The sequence below is a fragment of the Medicago sativa genome, chromosome 4 (assembly GCF_051527215.1).
Source record: "Medicago sativa cultivar Bolivia chromosome 4, Bolivia_mono, whole genome shotgun sequence".
NCBI classification, from domain to species: domain Eukaryota; kingdom Viridiplantae; phylum Streptophyta; class Magnoliopsida; order Fabales; family Fabaceae; genus Medicago; species Medicago sativa.
The window spans coordinates 8,248,370-8,272,072 of NC_140752.1; the positions used below are offsets into that span (position 1 = coordinate 8,248,370).

Below are 23,703 nucleotides of genomic sequence, written 5' to 3' on the forward strand. Positions count from 1 at the left end.
AATTTTGAGATGTTACCTGTGTTATTACCTGAATCGCTATTTGAAGAAGGAAGATTATGATTGGCAATGAGAGTAGATACATGTTCAGTGGCATCATATTGAGTGGAGCAATTCCATATCGCAAGAGCTGAAGGTCATTGAACTTGCTTACTCCTTGTTAGAGTAGGAATACAAGTGGCATCAGGTTGAGTTGATCAAGTGTTGTTGATAGATTTCTTGGAACGATATCCGAGTGGAAAACCATATAGAAAGAATTATTTGTCATTTGTATTGGTTTTCTAGCAATGAGTAGACAAATTTAGGGGATTGAAGGTTTGCATAATTTAGTTTAAAATTGAGTTTTGATTTTCCTAGAATAGGTTTAGACCATTTAAGGTTCAGAAGAAGAAACAAAAGAATCAACAGCTAAGACAATGGATCAGGCAAAAGACCATTTTGTAACCAAACATTTAATCTTTGGAAAAGATCGTGCATTCAAAGAATCATATTCGTTGAAAAAATGTGGTAGCATAGGAATCCCCTTGCTTAGGAATGAAAGATATCATAGGTAACTTGGGATATTTGAAGAATATCACCTTAAGATGAGTGCAAAGAAATGAAGTGTTGAGTCATGAAAAATGACAATTTCACCATGCTTGGAGAAGTTTTTAAATTAATATAACTATAAGGCAGATTTTTGAGTAACAAATTAAACTCTACTAGACACAAGGTTGATATTAAAATCAGGTAAAGTCAGAAGCCATGCCAAACAATGTGGACAGAGGAGTCATACAAATTTCATTTATAAGCCAAAATTCATTCAGTATGAATGTACGAAAAGAAGAAATGTGGCAAATGAGCAACTTTATAATCAAATTGAGAAATAAAATAAATAACCAAAACTTGGATAAATAATATCTAACCAAATACATATGTTTTCTTTCTTTGCATGAACAACCAAATTGAGAATCAAATTCTAATTCAAACTATATTATCACGGTGGCGAGGGGGACAAGGTCCACAAATCAAATATCGTGCAGAACAACCACCAACCACTTTGACCTCTTGAAGGTCACAGTTCTTGCAGAGATTCTTCACTGAGTGTTGACCAGCGATAGTATGAGTTAAAGCAATCCTGCGGAGTTTGGGAAGCGCCAAGAATTGATCATCACTATCTATCACACAGTTACTACGACAACCAGTGTCGGTAAGGATGAGTTCTTCGAGTAGAGGAAAACAATCAGCAATGAAGAGGAGATCATTCTTGTTGATAAATCTCAGTTGATAACAAGTGAGAGATGTCAAATTTTTCATCTTCTCGGACAAAACTCGCAACTCATTTTGAGGAACCATGGAGGGGTGGTAGAGAGTGAGCGATTTGAGGTCTAAAGGGGAAGTGGAGATTTGGGTTAGAAGCTCACTGAGGTGGCCTTCTCGGTCCCTGTCTTGGGAAGAGAGAATGATATTGAGTGATGTAATGTTAGGGAACCTTTCAAAGAGACGGTTAAGAAAAGGGATTGTTGCATCGGAGATTGTGACCAAGGATCGAAGACGGTTGGTGATTGATAGAAACTGTTTTGAGACAAGGGAGAGAGACCTGAAACTACCGTTGGTGATGGGCAGATATTGTTTTGAGACGTGGTAGAGAGTTCCTATTCTGCGCTTGATAGGTTTAAAACCTAGATTCCCATCAGGACGAAGAAGGTTGAATGTGTTATTGTCCTCGTCGTTGAGGAATTTGAAGATGTGTTCCCATAAATCCTCTGGTAAATATGAACGTGTTGCAGCCATTGTTTTTGAAACTTTGAATTTGGATGATGTCGCCATTGTTTTGACACAGGATTCTATTGTTGATGTGGTAGGCGGTGCCGATGGAATGGAATTTGGAAGCAAGAATAATTAGGGTTACTATTTTCTTAAATATTAGTTTTACTATTATGGTTAATAATTTAGGCCCATAGTGGCCCTTTAACCAAAGCAAGGCTAAAGGAAATTGCTGTTTTAACTTAAAAACTTGCTTTTACCACCCAAAATATACCTGCCAAGTGCCAATTAAATTAACTATATTGCTCGTTAAATACTCCAACGACAGTTAACGAATATTGTGTTCTGGTCTATTTCAGAACAGCAACCGCAGATAACCATCACAAGTTATTTTATGTTTTGAAAAAGCAAGCCTACAAATTCTTCAATTTCTTCAATTTTTTCAACTTCAAGCAACTCATCAATTACTTAATCCCGTTGCATTTAGTTTTTTTTTTTTTTTTATATGTTAGATTTTTAGGTTAATACTATTTTTGGTCCTATTAATGTTAACGAATTCTAGTGTTGGTTCTTATTTCAAAAAAGTTTTAGATTATATCAATGTCATCTCATATTCTTCGACTTTGGGTCCCATATTTAAACTTGTCAGCGAAATCTGCACAAGTGTCATGCTGATTGTGTAATTCATTTATTTTTTTTCATTTTTTTCTTTACACATTAACCTGACACATGGATTATTCATGAATTAAAATTAAAAAAAATAAACAAAAATTCATTGTGTTTCTCCCTCTTTTCTTCAACCCAAAAATTCAACAAAACATAAAATCATCATCATCTCCTCAATCCACAAATTAAAAACAAATTCAACAACATCTTCGACTCAAACTCATAAACGTAAAAAATATCAATAAAAAAATCAACAACACATGCCCTAAAATACCATAAAAACCCTTTCAACCACAGCATACAATCCCCTTCTTATCATTCCATTGCTAATTAAATCCAAATCCTTAAATCAAAATTTCTAGATAATCACTTTTTTCTCAATCTGGCTAACATGGTAACATCAAAGACACTAATTCCATCAATTAAAAGTTGGTTCTCACTAGGGATGGGAATAGGCCAGGCCGGCCTACAGGGGCCTACAGCCTAGCCTACGACAGGCCAGACCAGGCTTTTTTCTTAAATAGAGAAGGCCTAGGCTTTTTTTAAGGCCAGGCCACAGGCCTCTCAAAAAGCCTCTTAAGCCTATTAGACCGGCCTATTTAAGTAATATGAATAATATTATTTATTATTATATTATATTTTGTACTTTGAATTAAAATATGAATTTTTAAACTTTTTCAATAATTTAAGCTTCATTAGTATACATTAATTTTTTGCATATATAAATGTATTATTATAAACTAGAATAGAAATATGATACAATATATAGTCAAATTTCCTAAAACCTCGTGTTGATTATCAAAAGACAGTTTAATCTAATTGAACTATTAGTTCGCTAGTCCATTTAAACTTATATCACATTGCTTATTTAAAATGTTCATAAGATATAGGCTTTTAAACAGGCTAGCATGCCGCATCAGGCTTTCAGGAAACCAAGCTCAGGCCTAAAAAGTAGGCCTATGACAGGCCGCAGGCCAGGCTTAGGCTTTAAAAAAATATGGCAGGCCAGACTTAGGCCCTGCAAAGCCTAACTCGGCCTAGCTTATTCCCATCCCTAGTTCTCACACTATATGACTTTAAGAACTCAAAACTTCCCTCAAGACCGACATCACAATCGTCGATACTTTTTGTTTCGTTCCCCGATATTTTATCTCCTTCGGATCCACCGTTATTGTTGAAGGTTGCGACACTTCACACGCAATTTCCTTGGTTCACGCACCGAGTGCTATGGATGGGATAGTTATTAAGTTTATGGAGTATTTCAACACTTCCCTCAGCGATACCCACTTCGCCCATGCCAAAAAAGACTCTGATGAGATGTGAGGGAGAAGAGGACGTAAGATCTTGATAGGTTGAAGGTTGAGTACGATGGTGGTGACGACGACAATGGTGGCGGTGATTGATGAGTGAGAGCGTGGTGGTGATTGAATGATTGGGGAGAGATAATGGTGGAGGGAGAGAGATGGGGAAGACGAACAAAGAGAGACATGGAGGGGTGTAGACTGAGAGGGATACGGGTGGTCGACGGAGGTGCGATTAAGAGTGGTGTGGTTATTGCCCGATGGTGGACGAAGATGGTGGTCGGAGGTGAAGATGGAGAAAGATAAAATGTTGATTTTTGTTTTGTAATTAGATTTTTTTTTAATTAATTTTTGAATTTTAAATAATGTCATATGGATTAAAAAGTATTAAAATTACACAACAAACATGCTACATATGCATGCAGATTCTGCTCAAGTAGGCTAGATGAAGGATCTAAAGTGGAGAATCTGATATTATATGGATAAAATCTAAACACTTTTTTTAATAAGGACCAAAATCATATTGCTCAATATATTACAAGGATCAAAGGCCATATTAACCTTAGATTTTTTGTTTAAATTTATAAAATGTTAATGTTTAAGATTTATGTAAATGTTGATTTTTCTTGTAGTAAATGATCATATATATGATTGTTTGTTTGTAATGTGATTGTTGTTTAAACTAGGTTTTACTCCAATGTAGTAGTTTAAAAGTTTGAAATAACAAAATGAATCACTCTTTATTATTTTGCACTCCAATTGTTTGATGAAATTCCTAAATGAGTATTATTTGATTTTTGTTGTGTAGATATGTTTGACAACCCAAAACCACATAGGCGCCGAAAAGGCGAGACGATGAGTTCTAGCTCCTGCAGGGAGAAAGTGGTTGCGAACCCTATCATCAAAAAGGGACGCATTGTTCAAAGTCAGAGCAAGAAGAAAATGACATAACAATTAATATAATAACTTTTGTCATTCAAAAAAGGAAATATCATTTCACAAGTAAACACATAATTTCATTTTTTATAAGAATTATTCTATTTTTACATTTTATCATAAAAAATATTAAATATTAAATATTATGAATAATAAAAAACATCGAATTATTTAACTATTAATTTAAAGATCAGATTTAAAGAATTTTTTAGTGTCTCGTAGAAATTGTCATTTTATACCACTGTAATATAATAGATCACTTGACCAATATATATAGACACACACACACCTCTCAAAAGAATAATGATAGATCAATAAAAGAAAAATACATAAAAATAGAGAGAAGGTAAAAATTAAACTCGGAGAATGCATTTCCAAAACTAACAAAAATAGTGATTTGACATTTACAACATTTCTGAAAAATGCTAACTCCGTTTTCAAAAAATTTAAAAGAAGATGGTGAGGAAAGTATTCTCTTATATTTATTAGTTGAAATGAAAATGAAAACAAGAAATATGAGAAGTAAATACACACTATTGTTTCTAATGCAAAGCAGGTCACAACATAATCAATGGCATGATTCCCTCACAATTCTAGCATTGTCCAATGAAAAAAAATGTTACTATGATACCACCATGTCAAATTACCACCATCCACCATGTTAATAAGAAACCATTTCCGAAACATAAAACAAACTTATGAAACATTGAGGTAAAAGAAATTCACTATATCTTGCTCTTTCTAGTGGTTATTTCAAATTTGTAGCTTATGCAGACCATATTCTAGGATGAGATTTCTTCTAGAATAGATTATAATGTTCACAGGTAAAGTCCAATATTTGTGAGACATTGATCAAGAGATAACAACAAATTGAGCAACTCTAGAGGATATAAAGATCCTGTCATACAGTAAGATGCAATCAAAAGCATAAAAATCAATCAGTTGAAGAAGGTACTAATTAATAGCAAAGATCATCAATAATTTTGAGATGTTACCTGTGTTATTACCCGAATCACTATTCGAAGAAAGAAGCTTATGATCATCAATAAAGGTCATTGAACTTGCTTGCTCCTTGGTTAGAGTAGAAATAGAAGTGGCATCAGGTTGAGTTGATTAAGTGTTTTTGATAGATTTCTTGGATCGATATCCCAAGTGGAAAACGATGAAGAAAATATTATTTGTCGAGTACACAATTTAGGGATTGAAGGTTTCTATGTTTTGGTTTAAAATTGGGTTTTGATTTTCCTAGAATAGGTTTAGAAGAAGAAACACAAGAATGAACAGATAACACAATGGGATCAGGCAAAAGATCATTTTGTAACCAAACATTTATTCTTTGGATAAAAGATCGTGCTTTCAAAGAATCATGTTGTTCTTCTAGATACTGTGACTTTAAAAAAGTGTCGGAACATTAGTGTGAAGAAAATATAGAATAGAACCAAACATTATTCCAATATTTAGTTACAGTTGTGACAGTATTGATTGCAACAACCATTGGGAGCATATTCTAAAATTAAAGGGATTATTTGAATTTTTCTTGAGAGGGGTAAAATATGTGGTAACATAGGAATCCCCTTGCTTTAGGAAAAAAAAGATATCATAGGTAACCTAGGAAATTTGAACAATATCACCTTAAGAAAAACAGTGTTTAAGCTCTTGCTAAACGGAAGATACGTCATAAAATCCATCAGTTGCTACTAATGATTTCTGGAGAAATTGAATGGTAGGCTCAAGAGATGATCAACGTGTTTATACAAGACTTAAAAAAATAGAATCGTCGGAGGCTGGTTTCATGATTGTTCCATCAAGAAATCCAAATACTATAATGAATAAAAACGAAATCTCATTAATTTAAAAGATAGCCAGGACTGTTTATACATGATGAGTTTAACAGTTAATCCTTGTTGAAATGCTGATTGAACAAGTAAACTACAAACAGAAAGTAGTTACAAGTATCTTAGAAGAGGGAGTTTTGTAATCCTTATTGTAATCCTTCGTCTCTCAAGATTACAAATACAAAAGATGAAAGTAGCTAATGGAAAAAAAGATAACACAATTTCAATTACTAAACCACATGTTAATATCTTCACAGACAATTTTGTTCTCTAAAGCCAATAAACGATATTGCAGCCGCAAGACAGAATTTTCTAGCAGCAGCAGCATTAGAAGGTAAAAGAAGACGAGTGCAAAGACATGAAGTGTTAAGTCATGAACAATGACTATTTCACCATGCTTGGAGAAGTTTTAATTTCATATCAAAATGAATGAATGGAATAGATATTTGGAGATTCAACCAAATTAAAAAGATTTGTTGAATGGTAATAAACATAAAACTGGTAAAAGACTTAGAATAATTATTAACATTCTAAGCACATAAAGGCAGATTTCAAGTAACAAACGAGTGCTACTAGACACAAGGTTGATATTAAAATCAGGTAAGAATAGAACATAAGTTTTAGATCATCTAAAGTAGTAACTTTTCCCTCCAGAACTGCCATCGATATTTTTACCATTTGGTAAGCTAATTCAATGTTGCACCGAAATGAAAAGATGCACCCAAATCCGTACTTGAATACCTCTGTTTAACCCTTCAATTTACTTCACAGAATCAGTTCTTTTAACACAAGCTTGATAGACCTGTTGTGTGCCCTGCAAATCACCATCTAATTTGTGCAAATTAGTTTTTGCAGCAGTTTTTAATCGAAATCCTGCATTCATCACTTGTGAAGCATGTTCAGCTCTTATTCTCCATTCCCTGCAACTAGTACCTCTTATTCGCAATGATTTCTATAGTTTGTCTTTGACAAATTTACCACAATAAAACTCAAACAAAATGCTAAGAATCGTTTAAAATTAAATTTAACAAAAATAAACCAATCCTTGTCAAATGCATTCATGATTTATTTTTCCTGCTGGACAGTAAAGAATGTGGACAGAAGAGTCATACAACTTTCATTTATAAATGAAACCTTTACAGAAATCTGAACCCCTCTTGTCTTAAAGTTAAAGGACTATGAGCCATTATGCTTTTAATAAAAGACTAAAGCGAAGCAAAAATTCATTCAGTATGAATGTACAAAAGGAAGAAATGTGTTTTCAAAAGGGAAATAAGCAACTTTATAGTCAAATTGAGAAATAAAATAAATAACTCAAACTTGGATAGATAATATCTAACACAATACATATGATTTCTTTGCACGAGCAACCAAATTGAGAATCAAATTCTAATTCAAGCTATATTAGAGTGGAGAGTATCATCATAATAACTATGATGACATCTTGAAGCTCACAGTAGTGGACGGCGACATCTTGAAGCTCACTGATATTGTAGACTTGGATAGATACTACCACAATAAGCATATCGTGCAACGCAACCACCAACCACTTTGATCTCTTGAAGGTTACAGTTCTTGTAGAGATTCTTAATTGAGTGCTCACCAACGATATTATGAGTTAAAGCAATCCTGCGGAGTTTGGGAAGTGCCAAGAATTGATCATCACTATCTATCGCACAATTATGGGGACAACCTGAGTCGGTAAAGATGAGTTCTTCAAGTAAAGGGAAACAATCAGCAATCAAGAAGAGATCATTCTTGTTGATAAAGCTCATTTGATAACAAGTGAGAGATGTTAAATTTTTTAAGGGTAGTTTTCGTAGTTTGAATTTTTTGCATGTTAGGCGTGAAGCCAATAAGCTGCTCATTATTTAGCTAAATATGCTATAAGATCCTGACATACAGTAATATGCAATCAAAAGCATAAAAATTAATCAGTTGAAGGAGGTACTAGTTATCATCAATTATTTTGAGATGTTACCTGTGTTATTACTCGAATCACTAATTGAAGAAAGAAGCTTATGATTGGCAATGAGAGTGGATACTGTGTATTGGCATCAGGTTGAGTTGAGCAATTACAGGAACGAGAGGTCATTGAACTTGCTTGCTCCTTGGTTAAAGTAGTAATAGAAGAAGTAGCGTCAGGTTGAGTTGATTAAGTATTGTTGATAGATTCGATATCCCAAGTGGAAAACGATGAAGAAAAAATTATTTGTCAATTGTGTCCATTCTCTTGTAACGATTACACAATTTAGGGATTGAAGGTTTCTATCTTTTGGTTTAAAATTGGGTTTTGATTTTCCTAGAATAGGTTTAGAAGAAGAAAAAGAATGAACAGCTAAGACCATTTTGTAACCAAACATTTATTCTTTGGAAAAGATCATGCTTTCAAAGAATCATGTTGTAACCAAACATTATCCAATATTTAGTTACAGTTTTGTAAGTATTGATTACAACAACCATTGGGAGCATATGTACAAGAGCGATAGATCAAAAATTAAAGGGATCATTTGAATTTTTCTTGAGAGGGGTAAAATATGTGGTACCATAGGAATCCCTTTGCTTTAGGAAAGAAAGATATCACAGGTAACTAGGGAAATTTGAACATCACCACCTTGTGAAACACAATGTTTGAGCTTTTGCTAAACGGAAGATACGTCATCAATCTATCAGATGCTACTAATGATTCTGGAGAAATTGAATGCAAGGTTCAAGAGGTGATCAACATGTTTATACAAGACTGATTAATATAACCATCCGAGGCCGGTTTCAGGATTGTGCTATCAAGAAATCCACATATTATAATGAATAAAATCAAAATCTCATTAAATTAGAAGATAGCCAGGGCTATTTATACAAGATGAGTTTAATACTTAATCCTTATTGAAAGACTAATTGAACAAGCAAACTACAAACTTAGAAGAGGGAGTTTTGTAATCCTTATTGTAACCCTTCGTCTCTCAAGATTAAAAATGCAAAATATGAAAGTAGGTAATCCAAAGAAGATAACACAAAATTTCAATTACGAAACCACATGTTAATATCTTCACAGAGTAGACCTAAATTGGGGGGTAAGACAATTTTGTTCTCTAAAGTCAATAAACTATATTGCGCCCGAATCCTTGCTTGAATAACTCTATTTGTTCTACAAGAAAGTATATGACTTATACATTCAATCTGCCGCTACAGAATCTGGTCTTTTAACACAAGCTTGATAGACTATCCAAATCAGCATGTAACTAGTGAGGCATGTTCTAAACTCTCCATTGCCTGCAACTAGTACCGCTTTTTTACAATGATTTCTACCATCCATTTTCTTATCACAATCTTCGCAGCTGAAGTATTACTTTTTTGCTAAGAGCCAAGAGGTGAACCGTGCTTCTTAAAATAAGTTTCTAGAGTTTGGCTAATTTAGCCACAACAAAACTCAATGAAAATGGACTATTTCGATCACCTAGCTTGGAAGGTAAAAGAAGAATAGAAGATGAGTGCAAAGACATGAACTGTTGAGTCATGAACAAGGACTATTTCACCTTGCTTGGAAAAGTTACTAATTTAATATCAAAAGGAATGAAAAGTTTCCCAATTAAAAAGTTTTGTTGAATGGTAAACTATTTGGAGTAACAAACCAAAATCTAATAGTTGTGTTAATATGAACAGTTGCACCCCATCCTTACTTGAATGCCTCTATTTGTTCTACAAGAAATATGACTTATACCTTCAATCTGCCTAACAGAATCAGTTATTTTAACACAAGCTTGATAGACGTGATGTGTGTGCTGAAAATCAGAATCATACTTTTGCAAATTCATTTTTTGTAGCAGGTTAATCGAAATCCTACATCCATCACTAGTAAGGCATGTTCAATTTTTCTATAGTTTGGCTAAGACAAATTTACCACAACAAAACTCAAACAAAATGCTAAGAATTGTTTAACCAAAATAAACCAATCCTCGTCAAATGCATTCATGTTTGTTATAAACTTGAACTAGAATTCCTTTTTTTGAGGAATTGAACTAGAATTCTGTATAGCATATAAGGAGCGTGATTTAAAGACGAACTTGAATGCATAATAAATGGAATTATGAAAACTAAATTTGTGAAAGTTGATGAATATTGATGAAAAAACCATAACAAACAATATTCAAAAATCAGAAGCCAACAAATTGGTGAAAGTTTACATGTATTATTAAACAAATGTTGCGAGATCTGTTAGAATTTATTTAATTTTTTCCTGCTGGACAATAAGGAATGTGGACAAATAAAAGACTAATGCAGTATGAATGTACAAAAAGAAGAAATGTGTTTTCAACAGGCAAATCAGCAACTTTATAGTAAAATTGAGAAATAAAATAAATAACTCAAACTTGGATAAATATTATCTAACCCAATACATATGATTTATTTGCACGAACAACCAAATTGAGAGTCAAATTCTAATTCAAACTATATTACTGGGGAGAGTATCATCATAATAACTATGATGACATCTTGAAGCTTATTGATATTATAGAAGGTCACAATTCTTGAATCCCACCACCATACACATATCGTGCAACACGACCATCAACCACTTTGACCTCTTGAAGAAGGCCACAGTTCTTGCAGAGATTCTCAATTGAGTGCTTACCAACAATATTACGACTTAAAGCAATCCTTCGGAGTTTGGGAAGCGCCAAGAATTGATCATCACTATCTATAGCACAATTATGGGGATAGCCAGTGTCGGTAACAATGAGTTCTTCGAGTAAAGGGAAACAATCAGCAATCAAAAAGAAATCATTCTTGTTGATAAATCTCATTTGATAACAAGTGAGAGATGTTAAATTTTTCATCTTCTTGGACAAAGCTTGCAACTCATTTTCAGGAATCCTGACGGGGTTGTAGAGAGTGAGTGATTCGAGGTCTACAGGGGAGGTGGAGATTTGGGCTAGAAACTCGCCGAGGTCAGCTTCTCGGGCCCCCGCATAGGAAGAGAGAGTGATATTGAGTGACGTAACGTTAGGAAACCTTTCAAAGAGACGGTTCAGGAAAGGGATTGTTGCCTCGGAGATTTTGACCAAGAATCGAAGACGGTTGGTGATGGACAAAAACTGTTTTGAAACGAGGGAGAGAGACCTGAAATTACTGTTGGTGCTGGGCAGATCTTGTTTTGAGGTGTGGTAGAGATACTTTATTCTGCGAGGGCGATTGGTAAAACCTAGATTCCCATCAGGACGAAGAAGGTTGAAGGTGTTGTTCTCCTCGTCGTTGAGTAATTTGAAGATGTGTTGCCATAAATCCTCTGGTAAATTTGAATGTGTTGCTTTTGTTGCTGTTGACATTTTTGTTCTTTTTCGTTTCGTAGGGTTTTCCTCTGCTGCTGCTATTTTCTCTGCTTCATCTGCCGCCATTGTTTTTGAACCTCGAAGAGAATGAAGAACAAGATGAAATGGAACTTTTTGTCAAAAAAAAATGGAATGGAACTTGGAAGAAACAATAATTAGAGTTACTACTTTCTTAAATCTTATTAGTATGGGTAATAATTTAGGCCATAGTGGCCCCTTTAACCAAAGCAAGGGTAAATAAAATGTAAAATTCTCACCCCCACACCCCTCTCGTGTCCACTTAAATTCTAAAATATATATATATGTATATATATATATATATATATATATATATATATATATATATCCAAATATTTTTAGGATTAATTAATCTGTATGTCCTTGAATTATTTAGGAGTTTTTAAGTATGTCGTTAAACTAAAAAAAAGTTGAATTTAAGTCCTCAAACTCTTTTTTTTTAATTAGGTCCTTCCGTTAACTTGAAGTTAGTCAATAATTAATCAATGTTGACATCGACCATGACATGTCAACCAAATCAAACACATGTTTACTTAGGGTCCGTTTCGTTGGAGAATTAGAAAGGGAGGAGAGAGGAGGGATTTTAACGGAAGGGAGGGGAGGGGAGATAGTTTAATTAAAAATGTGTTTGGTTCGCAAGGGGAGGGGAGAGATTTTAAAATTATTTTACTATTTTACCCTTAAACTTAATTAAATAAAGATCATAAAGTAATGAGATAATAACAATGTAATTGATAACAATACGATGTAGACGGGATACCTTTTTTTACGTCCACGACTGAAAAATACTTTATTTTATTAAAAAAATTTATCCACTGCGAAACGGGGATGAGACGGGATACCCGAATGTCAGAGATGCGGATGTGATTCAATTTCTCATCCCCATTGGATATGAGTAGGCTAACGGGTAAATATTTTGAAGTAGGCTATGGGGGAGGGGAAGGTAAAATATGTCCCCACCCCGCCCCATTGTCATTCCTACCTACAGCAACGTCGACCTATAAACTCCCCTTGACTTGCGTTCTATTCTCTTCCCATGCAAGACGACTATGACTACCACACCTTGAACAAACGTCTTGAATTTAAATTACCAGTTTTCTTTTGAATTACCATCACTGTGAATAATAAGATTAATAGTTATATGGTCAGAGCCCTTAAAAATTCTGCTAAGCCACCCCATAAATCAAATAGCTATATGTTAGTAGAAATCAAAGTACATTTAATAATAGTTCCCTCCTTCAGAATAAATATTTATACAAAAAGTATTAACAAATATTAACATAGTAAAGGAGGTTTACAAAGAGTATTTTACATGTTTATATATAAATTAATTAAAATTAAATAAATTTATGGAACAAAGCCTTCAATTGTGAAATAACCGGCACTGAGAAGTGATGCCACTGGCACTTTTTTCCTTCATGAGTAGTTAGCTTCTTTTTTTTAGTTTTTCTCTCTTTCTGTTAATCTTTGTAACCAAAAAATAACCAGCACCGAGAGACCAAATTTATTATTTCAAAAGAACACAGTTGTACTTGCATAGGTGCCGCCCTAGGGTATAGAGGTGATTGTAGGTTGTGGTCGTTCCAGCTGCTGCGGTGCTTTGGTTTATTTTTCTAGAATTTTAGGATTTAGTAAATAGTAATCGAAAAAATATAATGAGGTAGAAATTAAATAAGTAAAATTTATTTGACATGTCATCCAACTTCGGAAAAAGATATTTGTAGGTGTTTGCCCAAATCGACTATAGGTGATCTCTAAGATGACCAATTCCGTCACATGTTGACAAGACATTTGCAAAGGCGAGAAGATACTATATTAAGTGATAGCCGTCATAAGTCTCTTACTCAAAATATAGTACCTATGAAACGAGTCATTCTCAAGAATTTTATCAAACGTACGAGGTGCAAAGCTAAAGCAAATTAAGTAATTTAAAAACCAAGAAAACAAGCATAACAATGAAATGAAAAAGCCATCTAGGAAGACATTGAATCTCAAACCCGACATAGATGGAGAATCCCATACATAGTGTCGCCATGGTGGCTTTCTAGGAGGGCACTCAGTTGGCATTTCAATGATTGAGATGACATCCTTAACACCGAGATACATAGGCGGTGGATGTGGTGGTGGATGATCCGACGGAGGAAGGCTTGACGAAGGTGCAAAGGAAATGCAAGAGCACAAAGAGGGGAAACACCAACCGGCGGTCGTGAAGTAGTTCAGGGGGAATTAACTGACGCTGAAATCCATTTGGGAGTGAAGGCGATGGGGGCAACAAGCTATTTGGGGGTGAACGAGATTTCGGGCTAAAGGTGTATTCATGGAGATGATTTGGGAGTTACAGCGATTTGGGGTTGAAATCATATTGAGAGTGAAGGTACTGAGACGGCATGGTGAAGGTGATTGGGTGGCAGGAAAAACTGATTGGGTAACACGACTGAAACGGATGAAGAGGACGCTAAACACCATAACTTCCTAAAACCCTAGCAAAGGGTGGGAGCAGTTCAAGGATCAATTACTTAAGAGAGAAAAGACAATCTAAGTTTATCGTCTTATTTCCTTGTTTTAGGAAATAATGATCATAGGTAACTTGGGCAAATTGAAAAAATAATCACCTTCTGAAAACAGTGTTTGGATTCTTGCCAAACGAAAGACATGTTATCAATCCATCGGATGCTGCTAAAATGATATTTGGAGAAGTTGAATGGTAAAATCCATAAAATCAACGTCAAGCAGCGTTCCTAAGCTGAAAAATTAGAGTCTTCAGAGGCTGACTTATTGATTGTGTCGTCAAAAAATCCACAAATTTTAATGAATACAACAACCAAGCTTCTATCATAGACAACTTTAACAGTTAATCCTTATTGTAATCCTTGGTCTCTATGGACTACAAATTCAAAAGATGATTTTTTTTTTTTGAAGAAGAAGAAGAATTCAAAAGATGACATTAGTTACAGAAAGTAGCTAATTGAAAGAAGATAACACATAATTTCAATTACTAAACCACATGCTAATAGTTCTAGTGAAGTCAATAAACTGTACTGCACAGCAGCAGCAACGTATTTTCTAGCAGCGTCATTAGGAGGTAAGAGAAGATGAGTGCAAAGAAATGAAGTGTTGAGTAATGAACAAGAACAATTTAACACCATGCTTGGAGAAGTTTCTAATTTAATATCAAGGTCAATGGAATAGATATTTTTTTTTTCCGAAAGGAGAAATATATATTTGTTGAAACCAAATTAAAAAGCTTTGTTAAATGGTAGCCATCAAACATGTAAAAGACTTTGAATAATTATTGACATACTAAGCACATAAAGGCAGATTTTGAGTAACAAACCAAAGTCTAATAGATACAAGGTTGATATTCAAATCAGGTAAGAATATAACATCCATAAGGTTTTGATCATCGGAAGTAGTTCTTCCTGGCAGTTCGTTCTTCCAGCAATTTATAACTATTTGATGATAAGCTAATTCAATGTTGTGCTAATGTAGCAGTTGCATCCAAATCCATACTTGACTATCTCTAATAATCTGCTTCACAGAATCAGTTCTTTTAACACAAGCTTGATAGACTTGTTTTGTGCCCTGCAAATCAGAATCTTATTTGTGCAAATTAATTTTTTTAGCAGATTAATCGAAAACCTGCATTCGTCACTAGAGAGGCATGTTTAGCTCTTTCGTATTCTCCATTCCCTGCAACTGGCACCTCTTTTTCAAAATGATTACTACTATCCATTTTCTCAACACAATCGTCGCAGCTAAAGTATTTTCCCTTTAGCTAAGATCCAAGAGGAAAACCGTGCTTATTAATACAAGTTTATATAGTTTGGCCAATTTTACCACAACAAAACTCAAACAAAATGCAAAGAATCGTTTAACAAAAATAAATCAATCTTCGTCAAATGCATTCAGATGAAGTCCAATAAGGAGCACTATTTAATATTTACAGACTAACTTGAATGCATAATAAATGGAATTATGAAAACTATAATTGTTAAAGTTGATGAATATTGATGAAAAAACCATGACAAACAACATTCAAAAGTCAGAAGCCAATAAATCAGTGAAAGGTTATATGTATTATTAAACAAATGTTGCGAGATTTGTTAGAATTATTTTTTCCTGCCGGACAATAAAGAATGTGGAAAGAGGAGTCATAAACCTTTAATTTATAAGCTTTCAAATGAAAGCTTTACATCTCTTATAATACAATATACCTCACAAATCTGAACCCCTCTTGTTTTAAATTTAAAGGACTAAAGCGAAGTAAAAATTCGTTCAGTATGAATGTACAAAAAGAAGAAATGTGTTTTCAACAGGGAAATGAGCAACTTTAGTTTACATGGGGAAATACAAAACAACTTATTGCAGCAAATGGATAAATAATATCTAACTCAATATATATGTTTTCTTTCCATGAACAACCAAACTTAGAAACAAATTCTAATTTAAACTAAATCACTATCGAGAGTATCATCATAGTAATCATGATAAAATCTTAATGCTCACAGTACTGGACGACATCTTGAAGCTCGACGATATTATAGACGACGACATACTGGAGCTATACAATATCGTGGACGACGACCAATCTTTGGCGCATATCGTCGAGGATAACCAATCACTTCGACCTCTTGAAGAAGGTTACAACCCTTGCACAGATCTTTAATTGAGCGGTGACCGATGATATTATGAGATAAAGCAATCTTGCGGAGTTTGGGAAGTGCCAACAACTTATCATCACCATCTCTCACAAAATGACGTGGATAACCGGTGTCTGTAATGATGAGTTTTTCGAGTAAGGGGAAACAATCAGCGATGAAGAAGAGATCATTCTTGTGGAACCTCGAAGCATGAATTCTGTAACAAGTGAGAGATGTCAAATTTTTCATCTTTTTAGACAAATCTTGTAACCCATTTGCAGGAAATGTGATGGGGTGGTAGAGAGTAAGCGATTTGATGTCTAAAGGGAAATTGGAAATTTGGATAAGAAGTGCTTCAAGGTAACTTTCTCTGGAGGAGAGATTGATGCCAATTGATGTGATGTTGGGGAACCTTTGAAAGAGACGAGGAAGGAAAGGGATTTTTTTATCCGAGATTATGACAGAGATTCGAAGACGGTTAGTGATGGACAAAAACTGTTTTGAGACGACCGAGAGAGACTTGAAACTGTTTTTCCCAGGTCTGAGGATGTCCTTGTCATGGTTGAGGAATTTAAAAATGCGCTCCCATAACTCCTCTGGTAAATATGAACATGTTGATGTTGCTGCTGCCATTTTTGTTCTTTTTCGTTTCTTAAGGTTTTTCGCGGCTGCTGCCATTTTTGTTCTTTTTCGTTTCTTAAGGTTTTTCGCCGCTGCTGCTGCCATTTTTGTTCTTTTTCGTTTCCTAGAGTATTTCACTGCTGCTGCTGCCTCTGCCGGAAATTTTCTTTTTGTTTTTGAAACGTTTGATTTGTATGATGCTGCCCCTGTCACCATTATTTTTAAACACGGAGAGAAGAACACTATGCTACTGTGTGTTGTTGTTGATGTTGTAGGCGGTGCTGAAGGAATGGAACTTCAAAGAAAGAATAATTAGGGTTCCGACTTTCTTAAATCTATGTTATGGGTAATATTTAGGCACGTTACTAAAGAAAACGGTTTTTTTTTATACAAATAAAGCAAACGGTAGATTGTACCAAAAAAAAAAAAAAGCAAACGGCAGATATAATGTGGAATTATCTCCCCAGACACCGACACCTAAGACAAGATCTTCTCCATTTATGTATTTCTCCATTTCTGCATAAATTTTTGAAAAATAGTAAAAAAAAAAATTAATGATGGTGGGACTCACTGAATGGTAGGACCCACATCCTTTTTTTTGACACTCTCCGTTTTATTTTAATAAATGAAGCGGATCCTTACTCCACACACCTCTCTCATGCCCACTTAAATTTCCAAAAATAACCCTATCTATATTTTAGAATTCGTAAAGTTTTTTTTTTTTTGTTCAAGTTTTAGAACTTGGACACATCTTATATATCATTCGAGCACTTCTTTCTTTTAAACCATTTTATTTTTATTTTCTAAAAAAAAACGTGTATCTTCTGCATGCAACTGTAGAAACCAATCATTTAAACTGGATAGGAATGCAATGGGTGATAAAGTTCTCCCTCAAGAGATTTAATATTGTTGAATGGAAATTTCACATTCCACGTGGAGAAAAACGTTTATAAATGTTACTGCTTGTCGGCACGCTAGTTCACTTGCTAGCATTTTGTTATCAACATGTCTTGCCTTAAGGTCAACCGAAGAGGAAGGACACAAATTCGTCAGAAAAAAGAGTTGAATACACATTTTAAATAATTAAAGAAGACCATATATTTGATTGTCTACTTAAAATAAGCATATTCCACTACTAGATTGTAATAAAATTCCTCCAACACGTCATGGCTAAACGCACTGTCTTCTTAAGTTAGTCGATTGGGTAATGGCAAATATAGCCATTGATGTCGATCCTTTCCTGGATATATTGAATTATATAAGAAAACATCATTTAGTTTTTATCCTATGAATAACAAACGTAATTAAGCAAGAAAAGATTGAAAAAAGACAAGTTATTATTAGTATTCAAGGATAAAAACTTGGGGAAGAAATAAAGATTACTGCCCCAAAGAAAATGTTGATTTTAATTATGTATACTAGTTTAGAGACCCGGCGTTGCCCGGGTTAGATATAAGTGTGTGCACGAATACACGTGTAAGTATATTAGATTGAATTTATTTAAATTTACAATCATAATAATATCTTAAAAATAAATATAAATGATGAGATGAATGACCAATGCAAGAATAAAAAGTGTAACAAAAACAATAATGAATTAGTCAGTAGTAAGAGTTTTGGGTCCCTTTAAACATGTGGTCATGAGTTTGTTTCGTGACCCATGCATATGAGAGAAAAAAATTGATTGAAAGGGAAGAAAGTAGTTGATATATATATATATATATATATATATATATATATATATATATATATATATATGTATGTATGAGAAATAATAAAATTGGTGTTTGGCAAACCTGAAGAAGGAAGGTCATGAGTTTGTTTCGTGACCCATGCATATGAGAGAAAAAAATCGATTGAAAGGGAAGAAAGTAGTTGAAATATATATATATATATATATATATATATATATATATATATATCAATAAAAATTTCTGTTACATAAAATATATACTATTGATTGATTGATTGATACTATTGATTTGTAGTTTGTTGAGATATTTCTGTTACATAAAATATTATAAATTCAATAAAAATTTAAAGAAAATATTGAGTGCATGAGATCAAAAGTTTGTTGAGATATTTATGTTAAATAAAATATTAATTTTTAAAAATAGAAAAAATAATAAAAATATTGAGAATGAATGTGGAAGTGACACGTGGCATAAAAAACCTTACTTTATATACATACTATTGATTTAGTATACAAATTGAAAGAAAAAAGACAAAGACAAATAAAGAAAATAAAGAAATATAAATGTATATGAAGTGAAATGGAGTTTATTGAAAAATATTTTGGGGAAGAAATAAGGAAATGAGAGATCAATCCTGAGCTTACCAACTTGGGAAATGTTAACCCTACCCAGGACCGGACCTTGGGGAGTGCAAGAAGCGCTACCGAACTGAGCCTCTAAATTTTATGGGCCTCGAAAAAAATTATAATACCCACCCCCATTGAAAGAATCACAACAATTATTTCTTTTTCGCATAAACCATTCATTTTCCCCTTTCCTACGACGTAGGAGTGACATTCCAAACGACACCGTTAGGTAAATTTCACCTCTCTTTCACTTAATTTTATTTTGTTTTGTTTCGTGTGTAAAAGTTCTTCTGATTCTGATTTTTTAATGAAGCTTAGCTACACAAAAAGAATTGCGTTTGATTTTACTGGGGCCTATTTTAAAAATAGAACCGAGCCTCCTATTTCATAGGAACGGCCCTGACCCTACCTAAGACGGAAGGACAACGTATCTGAAGGGAAATCATGATATAAAATGTGACGGATAATTAAAATTTATTTCCGTTTCTACCTTAAAAAAAGACTATTTCCATTCTTTTTATCAATATGAATTTGTCATGGATTGATGATATGAATGTTACCTCTTAAAATGCAGAAACTTTATTGTTGAAACTCTTTCAATCACAAGAAAAGCAAAATATAGCGATGCCTCTACTCGTCCACACAAACAAACCGGTGTTAACCAAGTTAATCAAAGCATCTTAGCGACTAGGGTTTATAGTTAAGGCTTGTAAAAGTGGTAGTCAACTTCTGCACCTTTGTGAGTTCTATTTGTAGATTCACTCACTATATCTTATGGTGTATTGCATTCCACTTAAACGCATTGTGTCCTACTGTGCACTGTGTTACATAATTTAAATAATAAGTCCTACTTACTTATTTAATTACGAATAAGTCCCACTTATTAATTTAAATAATAAGTCCTACTTACTTATTTAATTACGAATAAGTCCCACTTATTAATTTATAAATAAGTCTTATTTATTTATTTATTTTGTCTCATACATCTATCTTTTGTGCGTGACCCAGTAGGTTCTCGTAATATTGGTAAATATATTAAATTATAAATTTAATATTATAAACAACGATAGACATCAAGCAATTCGTTGTTGCCACCCAAGTGATGTGAATGTCATGTGATTTGACAAAATCGTTCTATGATAATGACGATGTGTATAATTATCCCTTTTCTCTTGTATCTTATATTGAACGCAAGGCATAAATTGTGTCACCCTTATATAGTTTAATATTTATTTTTCTTGATTCTGGAATATACTAAGTAATGAATAAGTTCAATATCTCATTGACTTAGTTCGGTATGATCATGCATTTTTACTATCATATTCTATGAAGAAGTCTAAATATATTTTTCCTATTATGCAGGAGGAGAAAATCTTATGTAGATCATTCATGTCCTTCAACATGATTCTTCAAGTACTTAGTAACCTACTTTATAGTTATCATGTTACATACAACGTTTGAATGACAATAAAGCACTTGAGTTAACATCTAAGGATATCCTATAGAATAACTTAGGACACCTTCATAACATACTATGTATTATTCTCATGGTGGTTCAATATTATATATATATATATATATATATATATATATATATATATATATATATAGAGAGAGAGAGAGAGAGAGAGAGAGAGAGAGAGAGAGAGAGTTAAGATCCATTGACACCAAATCTCAACCATTTATATTTTAAAAATCAAAGGCTAATATTAAGTTACCAAGGTTCTATTTTGTGAGCATCCACTCGTCATCCTTATTTCTGCACTTCGTCCCCTTCAAAAAATATCTCACATTAATCAAAACCTAATCATACAATTATTTTTGTAAAATCTAAGAATTCGATCACAATTAGAGGATGTCATCGATTCTAGGGGTGTTTTGGATTTCTTTGATGCCGTCCATTTAGAGAATTTGGCCAAGTTTGAATAATCAAAATACTCCAAAACAATACTATTATCGTTGGAAATTGATTGGACATGTTAGTTGTTAAATCATTACAAGCAATTTCATATCTGTATGCAAGACATGAGGGTATATAAATCAATTTTGTGGTTTTGGTAAAATACAAGATCCTTTAAATTAAATTGAATTGGTAGACAATTATCAATGTACAGATGAACTTCTGTTGGGGTAACATGTATCGAGCAGAAAAACAAAAATTACGTGACTCATTATTAAAAGCCTTTAGATTAAAATAATCAATGGATGGATCCTGACTCATATATATATATATATATATATATATATATATATATATATATATATATATATATATATAGGGTTATGATAGAAGACACCTTTTGTGAAGGTGTCTTTTATCAAGTTACTCTATGAGCATTTGTTAAAAGACACCAACTACTTTTTATGAAGGTGTCTTTTATCAAAGTTATAACTAAAAAAGTGAAAATCACACCTTGAGGTGTGACTTGATAAAAGACACCACACTACTTTTTATGAAGGTGGCTTGTAACATAACCCATATATATATATATATATATATATATATATATATATATATATATATATATATATATATAGATTTTGCTAGAAGACACATTTAATGAAGGTGTCTTTTAGCAAGTTATTCTATGAGCATTTGTTAAAAGACACCAACTAATTTTTATGAAGGTGTCTTTTAGCAAAGTTATAACTAAAAAGTGAAAATCACACCTTGAGGTGTGGGTTGCTAAAAGACACCTTCATGGGTGGCTTCTAGCAAAACCCTATATATATATATATATATATATATATATATATATATATATATATATATATATATATATATATATATAAATCCTAATACTTATACTTATGTATAGACTTGGTATCTCATATCCATGATCATGAGATTTGGTCATCTATCTAGAATCTACATATAATACTCTCTATGCTTTATTACTATCCCAATTTATATTAAAGCTTTACTATGGATACTTTATGAATAGTGTTCTATAGGTTAATGTAATCTCACAATAAGTCACATTTAATGGTCTATCTATCTATTCTAGTGAGTTTATTAATCTTATAAAAAAAAAATACAATAAAGAATGCCTCATGTTTTTTAATCATAAAATTCATGATACATAGCATAAATTTAACATAATATCATTATATTATTGGTGTTTAGGACTTACACCAAGCTTATCTTTGACGACCAAGGTACTGCTCAACTTTAGAAAGAAATACACATGAATCACATCGGAGAAGATAACTTATGCACAATGATTGGTTTTCATAGATATGAAGGAAATGAATGAATACGTGTTCATGGTTTTGTGACATAAGAGAGTTATGAATGAAAGGCAACCGGAGCACTATATTACAAGAGAGATTCTGGTGGTTGAACGAGAGAGAGAGAGAGAGGATCAAGGGTTCATGTTGAGCAATAAAAAGATGAGATGGCGAGACCTGAGGCAAAGAAAGAAGGAAATCCATGGAGAAAATAAAGAAACACTCTTACGTTGGGTACGTGGTCACAACTTGACATAAGAAAGTTTTCTTAAGTTAGTTAGTCAGCCTCAAGACTTATGAAATTTAATTTAATTATGTTTTTTAATTTTTTTTTATCAATGTTAAGTCGCGTAAAATGGGAACCAACTTAAGAAAATTCAAAATAATTTCAAAATGTTTATCAACATCAATGATTTGGATGCTTCTTGACTTAGACCAAAGTTGTTCCAATATTTTCTTTAAAATAAAATTGTGTAGTCAATCTTATTTCTAAGTAATTTCACAATCACAATGCATTTTCATGATTTTTCAAGTCTAGATCTGTAATACCCAAGGCTGACGAGGGCGGGGAGTGGTCGTCGGTGCACAAGACACGACAATGAGCGGCTCCAAACAGCTTCAAGACGAACCGAATCACACTGTAATGCGAGGGATCCCGAGACTGTGCAGGTATGGGACTGCATGGTTGAAGGAATGCTTATAAGAATTATTTGGTACTACATATATCAACAAGATGCATCTTCTTTTTGGTAGCCCATTCTATAAGAACTTCACAGTTAAGCGTGCTTGACTTGGATTAGTCTTTGGATGGCTGATCTACCATGAAGTTTCCCGGTAAGCGTGCGAGTGAGGACAAAACACGCTTAAAAGACTCGTGTTGGTTTGTAGGGTCAGTCCGCAATCCTAAAAGCAGTATGTGATGTTACAAGATCTTTCGGCATCATTCAAGATAACGAAAGGATGACAATATAGTATCTACTCCAGAATTAATTTTGGGATTTTGTTGGTCTTGATCTTTTTCTTCATCATTGGAAACAAAATCCTCGTATGAATCTTGAATCTCTT

At 33.3% G+C, this 23,703-nt stretch overlaps 2 protein-coding genes across 2 annotated transcripts; both read right to left on the minus strand.

Moving 5' to 3' along the window:
• Window positions 1-828: 828 nt before the first annotated feature.
• LOC146925997 (uncharacterized) lies at window positions 829-1,829 on the minus strand. Its single transcript, XM_085708065.1, has one exon. The coding sequence runs from the start codon at window positions 1,804-1,806 to the stop codon at window positions 961-963; it is 846 nt and encodes a 281-aa protein (XP_085564191.1). The 5' UTR covers window positions 1,807-1,829; the 3' UTR covers window positions 829-960.
• An 8,992-nt stretch (window positions 1,830-10,821) lies between these two features.
• LOC146925998 (uncharacterized) lies at window positions 10,822-11,963 on the minus strand. Its single transcript, XM_085708066.1, has one exon. It carries the CDS (start codon window positions 11,872-11,874, stop codon window positions 10,999-11,001), a length of 876 nt encoding a protein of 291 aa, XP_085564192.1. The 5' UTR covers window positions 11,875-11,963; the 3' UTR covers window positions 10,822-10,998.
• Between the last annotated feature and the right edge of the window lie 11,740 nt (window positions 11,964-23,703).

Bases quoted from the DNA above. Each gene is read 5' to 3' on its own strand.
- LOC146925997 (XM_085708065.1), bottom strand. From the start codon at position 1,806: ATGGCGACATCATCCAAATTCAAAGTTTCAAAAACAATGGCTGCAACA.
- LOC146925998 (XM_085708066.1), bottom strand. From the start codon at position 11,874: ATGGCGGCAGATGAAGCAGAGAAAATAGCAGCAGCAGAGGAAAACCCT.